This window comes from Podarcis muralis, chromosome 7 (genome assembly GCF_964188315.1).
Source record: "Podarcis muralis chromosome 7, rPodMur119.hap1.1, whole genome shotgun sequence".
In the NCBI taxonomy this organism is placed as follows: Eukaryota; Metazoa; Chordata; class Lepidosauria; order Squamata; family Lacertidae; genus Podarcis; species Podarcis muralis.
The window spans coordinates 59,503,309-59,510,027 of NC_135661.1; the positions used below are offsets into that span (position 1 = coordinate 59,503,309).

Genomic DNA, 6,719 nt, shown 5'->3' on the forward strand with positions numbered 1-6,719 from the left:
CGTGGGTGTGGGTGTGGGGAGTATGTATAGATGTTTGGATCTGGGTGATGAATCTCCTGCAAAAAAAACTCTCCTCTGTGAATATGGCTACAAGCCATGATGGCTATGCTCTACCTCCACAGCTAGAGGTAGCAATACTTCTGAATACCAGCTCCTGGAAGCCACAGGAGGCGACAGTGCTCAAATCCTGTTTGCTGGTTTTCCCCAGACACCTGGTTGGTCACTGAGAAGAGGATGCTGGATCCAGCAGGCTCATCTTATGTTCTTATGTAACAGAGATTCAATCATACAGGGTGAGGGGCAGCCTGTGAGTGTTCCAGAATAGAATTCCAAGCATCTGGAAGAGAAAAAGGGCAACAAAGTGCAAGAAACCATGGGATGAATAAGCACAGAATCAGAAGAATGAACAGAGCGACTAGGCCTATAGCGGGGGCACCAAGGCCAAGTGATAGGAAGCCTGATCATAAAAGACATGAAGCTTATAAAGTATTCTAGAGTTAATAGCTAACCTTGCTTTTTAATTGCATGAAAGCTTTTGAAAGAAGGAAAAGTCAAGTGAGCAAGAGAGGAGTAGCTGCAGGCCTATTACTGGCTCCTGGGTGTTTACCATCCTCAGGGCTTGTTCCATGGCTAGAAAGCGCAAGCCCAAGCGACTTTCCACTTGTCCCGGTGCTTTCCGCAAGAAAACCTGCTCTTTAGCGCTGAATTGGAGCAAAGGGAGCAATGGGGGGGCGGGGGCGGGACCCAAGTGATGTTTGCTGATTCAGCGCTAAAGAGAGGGTTTCCGCGGGGGGAGGGGAGGGAACGGGTGGACAAGACATCTTTGGTGCACCTGGAGAACAGCAGTCAGTTACAGGACCCAGAAGATTGGGCCAGTGTTGGGGAGGCCAGGTGAGAGTAAGCGGCAAACCGGCTGAAGCCCAGCACTAAGGAATCGGAGAGAAACACATCCCCTTTGCAACGTGGGCAGCCTAAAGAACAAAGAGCGCGCCTAGGCAGCGCCACCTCGCGACTGCTCGTGGGAACTGCAAGAATACGAACGTGTGGTTTCGCTTGTCGCGCATCGGAGACGTCATCGGGAAGCGCGGTTGCCTGGGCAGCCAAAGCCGAAGAAGATGACGGAGAGCGAGGAAGAGCAGCAGGAGCTAGTGCTGAGGAGGAGGAGGAAGGTGCTGGTGACGCTGCAGGTACCGGAACCAGGATGGTGGGTGGCACCGGTTGGCATGGTGGACCTGTCACTCAAGGCAGACCCGGGGCTGCTCGTCCTCATGGTTTGGCTTCCTATCGCGGCCTCATCCCCCTGAGGACCCTGAAAAGGAGCAGCAGCCCTGGGAGGGCGGGAGGCTTGGTGCGGGTGCAAAGCAGGCGAGAGGAGCTTCTGCATGCAAAGCAGATACTCTCCCTTCCCAACATGGCCTGTTTTGCGTAAATACACATTTCACCCATCCCATCCCTTTCCTCAGTGATTCCCTTGCAGCAAATAAACTGCTCTGCTTAAAACATTTTTTGCTGCTGCTGCTTTTAAATGGAAATGGTGGCTTCTGTTAAAGAATGCCCAGAGGGAAAAGTTCTCAAAAGTGGTGGTGGTAGCATGTGTAATATATAAATATGCACACATACATATGCCTTTTGCTCCTCTTTCTTTCCTTTCCTGCCTCCAGCATCTCCTCTCTTGGGATTGGGGTCAGGAGCAGAGTATACTAGGACTGCCAACTTCCTAACTGGCCTTTCTCCTGCATCTTCCACAGCAGCCTGGCAAAGATGGAGAGAGAAAAACCATCACTGTATAATTCCTGCTTGTTGGGTTGCTTTTTAAAGGCACAAGACCAGGAAGTGGGGGGGGGGGGGGAGTCATGGCAGCCCTAGAAGACTGGCCTGTGTTATATCCAGGCTTGGGCTCATGGCCTCTAATTCCTTCCTAATTTGTGATTGTTATTTTTTTATGATTCATTTACTTCCTAGGCTCATGTCAGGGGTTACCTGGTCAGGAAGAGATTTCAAAGCTTAAAGGGAGAATATGAGAGCATCGTCAAGGAGATTGAAGGGGATCTGGATTGGCTGAAGTGGAACCGGCATTCCATGCCAGTGCCAGTGTTTCTTCCAAAGGTACAGTTGCTGGTTCTTTCTGCTCTTGGTAGAAGCTGGCAGTGCTTTCACTGGCTTTTAATTGCACCAGAAGGAAAGAGAAGAGGAAAATGAGAACTGACTTCAGTAAATGCGAGGGTGCTGCTTACTGTTGCAGCCTTGTACTGAAAATGGTGCTCTTCTTCCTCTGTTTTATAGTCTGTCCAGAAACCAATAAAAGCCAGGGAATTAAGTGTCCAAGAGCCAGGAGCCAACAAGAACAAGTTGCATGAAAAGGAGACAGAGCTTTGTTGTCAAGAGCTAATCTCCGAAAAAGACCCTGATTGCAAGATGCAGCTTCCTAGCAGCCTTCCAGGTGAGGTGGTGGCTGTAACTGAAGCTGAGGAGGAGTGTCTTGTGGGCAGGCCCCCTGGGAATGCCTGCAGCCTGCCAGGAGACAATGAGGAAGGCCAGCACCACAACAGCATGTCATCCGAATGGAGCAGCATGATCCTCGACATGGAGTCTCCAAGGCTGAGCCAAGGTAAGGCATGTGGAACAATTTGAGACTCCAAGCTCCACCCACTGTCTTCCTTTGCTTTGCAGTAATTACTGTTTTTCTCTGTTCTTCAGCATCATCACCCAACATAGTGCTTTTTGCTTATGCTGAAAAGGCAGGTCCCTGCCCCAATAAACTTACCTGGTAGTGGGGGGGGGGGACAGGGAAGAGGAGCCAACAGGAGGGGAATGGCAAGGGGGAGGCAGACTAAGAGTAGTTTCTTGACCTTTTGTTGTGCAGAGCTTCATTTCCAAAAAGTACCAGAGATGCCCCAAGCTGTGCCTGACCTCCAGCACTACCGAAAGCACCTGGCCATGGAGCTGCTGTGGCTGCAACAAGCGATTGCCAGCCGTAAGAACGTAAGAGCTGGTTCTCAAGGAGCCATGGGGTGCCTTCTGTGCATGGGGAGGAGACGCTAGGAGAGCAGGTGCTGCGGTGTGGAGCTGTGACTTCTTGTTCACACCTTTGTAAGATGATGCCTACAGCACCCTCCCACCATTGAGAAAAGAGCTGGTGGGTCTGGGATGATTCTTCAGCTTTTGCTTCTTTTAAATTCAGTGGGTGAGTGCTCAGCCACAAATAGCTAAAATTATCAGAGGCAGTATCCATTGGAGTCTAAAGGTATGCTGGTGCTTATTAGTGTTTAATATTCATTTCAGAACCAACAGTGCACTAGGTGCTGTACAAAGGACAAGACTTCATCCACAACTCATTTCCTTATTTCTCCCTTTTCTCCCTCTGTTTTCTCCCTCTCTCCCTTCTTCATAGTATTTGATCCTGAAACAGAAGTTGGGGAGCCCAGAGTGACTGCCGACTTGGAGGTCTCCAGCCTATGTTCCCAGTCACACAGAAACAGATGTAGCTGTTCTTACCAGCTATCAGGGGGAAGAAAGCATTGGGAGAGCAGCTCCCACCATAACTGCAGGGAAGGGCTTGTGGTTCCCTGGAGCTGGCTACTTTGCACGGTCCCAGCTTTCATGCTTGTGAAAGCAAGTGAAGATTCTCTTCTGATTTTTCATGTCACAGCTTTGCCTGTTGCGGGTGTGTCTCTTAGAGCAGGGTTCATTGTGGAAGGGGGCTGAGGGGCTTTATGGGGGTCGGAAGACATTGTTCCAGTGCGAGTCAGACGGGCAAGTCCTGTCTTAACATAATCATTTTTCTCAATTCTTGTTCAGACCATAACCATTTTTGCTTTCAATTTGATAATGCCCCTGGGTCTCTTTCCTTTTCAGTGAGACAGCTGGAAGAGGTGAGCCAGGCAACCTCTCTCCAGTTTCCCACTGTATAGTATATATAAAAGTAGGTTTTAAACTGCAGGGTGTTTTTTTCCCCTCCAGGACCTTGTTTAATATTCCTTCAAGAATGCAACTTTCTTTCCATCATTGAATCCCTACTTCTCATCCAGCATTTTTGACCCACTCCTTTGACACAAGAATGATGAGCATTTATTAGTGAGGGCTGATTTTACCTTCATTTTATTGCTACTTAAGTTTGCATACAATATTTTATTGCCACATTTTCACATAAGGAGCCATTTTTGTGAAACCTCCCTATATGGAAAAATTACACAGTAGTCACATGAGAAATTGCCCCTTTACAGCCCTCTGCTATGATAACGTTTTACACAAACTATTTATTCCTTGAGTGATACTGAGGCAGTGATGTTGCCACATGCAAACCACCACACTCTGTGGAATAAAGGTGAAATATCGAGACATGTGTCTTCAGCACAGTTATCTTCTTAAATCTTTGCTTTCTTATTCTTCTGTACTTTGCTACATTAGCAGTATATACACAACGACAATCTACACACATGGGATGGGTTTCTGAAGGCTTGGACTCTCCTGTGTGAGTGTCTGAGGGCCCTGCTCCTTCCTGCCACTCACCATCTGGCCCAGGGCGGGGCCTGAAGGACTCACAGGGACTGCTGCGTTCTGCTGCCCAGGAGGACTCTCCTGTGTGAGTGTCTGAGGGCCCTGCTCCTTCCTGCCACTCACCATCTGGCCCAGGGCGGGGCCTGAGGCCTCATAAGGACTGCTGCGTTCTGCTGCCCAGGAGGACTCTCCTGTGTGAGTGTCTGAGGGCCCTGCTCCTTCCTGCCACTCACCATCTGGCCCAGGGCAGGGCCTGAAGGACTCACAGGGACTGCTGCGTTCTGCTGCCCAGGAGGACTCTCCTGTGTGAGTGTCTGAGGGCCCTGCTCCTTCCTGCCACTCACCATCTGGCCCAGGGCAGGGCCTGACAGGACTCACAGGGACGGTTGCTGTCACTGCTGCTGCGGCCCAGGGGGATCCGGTGGGGCGCAGAGTTCCTTTTAAAATGTTTTAAAATTTTCCTTTTCCTTTTATTTTTTTTGTATATGTGGGGACGGGGATGGGGGTGGGATGGATGTTTAGTTGGGAATTTGTTTGATTTTAATGGATTTGTAATTTTTATAGTTTTTCATTTGTATTGCTTTTTGTTTTCTGAATTTTGTTTGTTTGTTTGTTTTTGTTTTTATTGTTTTAAGGTCTTATTTTGTTCTTAAGGGGAAGGGTCAGGGCTGCCGGGGAGTGGGTCCCAGCCAACAAAATGGCTGGGGTATGTTCCACAGAGGGGGATGCGCTGGGACAACCGATCTCAGTGATCACGGGTAGGAGGAGGAGTTACGCTAAGACCAGACCATGTCATTACAGAGGAGGCAGGTTTAGTCGTTGTCTGAGGACTATCCCTGCCTCCGGGTCTGGTCCTGTCTGGACGGATACTAGAATCAGCAAGGGATACCCACATAGCCTGAAGGTGCTGCTGTGCAATGCCAGGTCAATGATTCATAAGACCACTGCCATCCATGACTTGATCATGGATGGAGGATTTGACCTGGCTTGTGTAACAGAGACTTGGTTGGATGAAGCAGGTGGGCCTGTTCTTGCCGCTGCTTGTCCACCGGGTTTCTCTTACGCACAGCAACCCAGGCCTTGTGGGCGGGGAGGGGGGGTTGCAGTGATTTTTAGGAAGTCATTAGTGTGCACCAGGCGTCCTGTTAGGAAGACCCAGTTCTCTGAGTGCATGTTCTGGAAGTTGGGCAATAGGGGCAGTACAGGATTCCTTTTGGTGTACCGACCTCCCCGCTGCACCAAGGATTCCCTGCCCGAGCTGCTTCAGGTCGTGGCGGATGTTCTCCTGGAGACACCTAGTTTGGTTGTCCTAGGGGATTTTAATATCCATGCCGACACGACCTTACAAGGGGCCGCTCGGGACTTCGTGGAAAGCATGGCCTCCATGGGGCTGTCCCTGAATAACTTTGGCCCAACCCATAGCCGCGGACATGCCTTGGACCTGGTGTTTACCTCCATGGATGTTGGTGTTCTGACACTAAATAAAAGCGAAACAAAAGAAGTGCCTGGTGCAACTTGACTTCTCCGCGACCCTTCCCCTCTGCAGGGAGGTGGGACCGATTCGGATGGTCCGCCCCCGCCACTTAATGGATCCAAATGGCTTCCAGAGAGTGGTAGGGGATGCTTTATCCCATGTTGATGGCCTTTCAGCTGATTCCCTGGTGGCCCGCTGGAATGTGGAGTTAACCAGGGCTATTGACTGTTTGGCTCTGAAGCGCCCTCTCCGATTGCATGGAGCCCGGACAGCCCCGTGGTTTTCCACGGATCTGAGGGCAATGAAACAATTGTTGAGACGGCTAGAGCGCCGGTGGCGGATGACCCATTCTGAAGCTGACCGGACACAGGTTAGAGCTCAGTGTCGAGCCTACCAAGTGGCGGTAGCGACGGCGAAGAAGGCCTTCTTCGCCGCCTCTATTGCATCTGCAGAAAACAGCAGCAGGAGACTTTTTCAGGTGGTCCGCAATTTAGTGGAACCACCTGCTACATCGGGGCCCAGTACGGGCCACATGATCTCCTGCAATGATTTTGCAAAGTTTTTTGCAGATAAAGTCGCTCAGATTCGGGAAGAGGTAGACGCCACCGTGGGAGCAGGGCCAGGGCGGGAGAGTGCTAGAGTCCTGTCTAGTCAAATTGCGTGGGATCAATTCCAATCTGTTACCTCCGAGGATGTGGACAGGCTGCTTGGACGAGTGAAACCAACCACCTGTCTCCTGGATCCTTGC

The 6,719-nt window shown here is 50.4% G+C and overlaps 1 protein-coding gene across 1 annotated transcript; it reads left to right on the top strand.

The window, feature by feature from the left end:
• Positions 1–1,057: 1,057 nt before the first annotated feature.
• Positions 1,058–4,338, top strand: IQCC (IQ motif containing C). Its single transcript, XM_028739032.2, has 5 exons — positions 1,058–1,187; positions 1,963–2,106; positions 2,284–2,608; positions 2,864–2,982; positions 3,392–4,338. Exons 1-5 carry the CDS (start codon positions 1,116–1,118, stop codon positions 3,428–3,430), a joined length of 699 nt encoding a protein of 232 aa, XP_028594865.2. The 5' UTR covers positions 1,058–1,115; the 3' UTR covers positions 3,431–4,338.
• The last annotated feature ends 2,381 nt before the right edge of the window (positions 4,339–6,719 follow it).

Coding starts and splice junctions, on each gene's coding strand:
- IQCC (XM_028739032.2), top strand. CDS start 1,116: ATGACGGAGAGCGAGGAAGAGCAGCAGGAGCTAGTGCTGAGGAGGAGG. Junction 2,609..2,863: donor GTCTCCAAGGCTGAGCCAAG/GTAAGGCATGTG, acceptor TTTGTTGTGCAG/AGCTTCATTTCCAAAAAGTA. Junction 2,983..3,391: donor CGATTGCCAGCCGTAAGAAC/GTAAGAGCTGGT, acceptor CCTTCTTCATAG/TATTTGATCCTGAAACAGAA.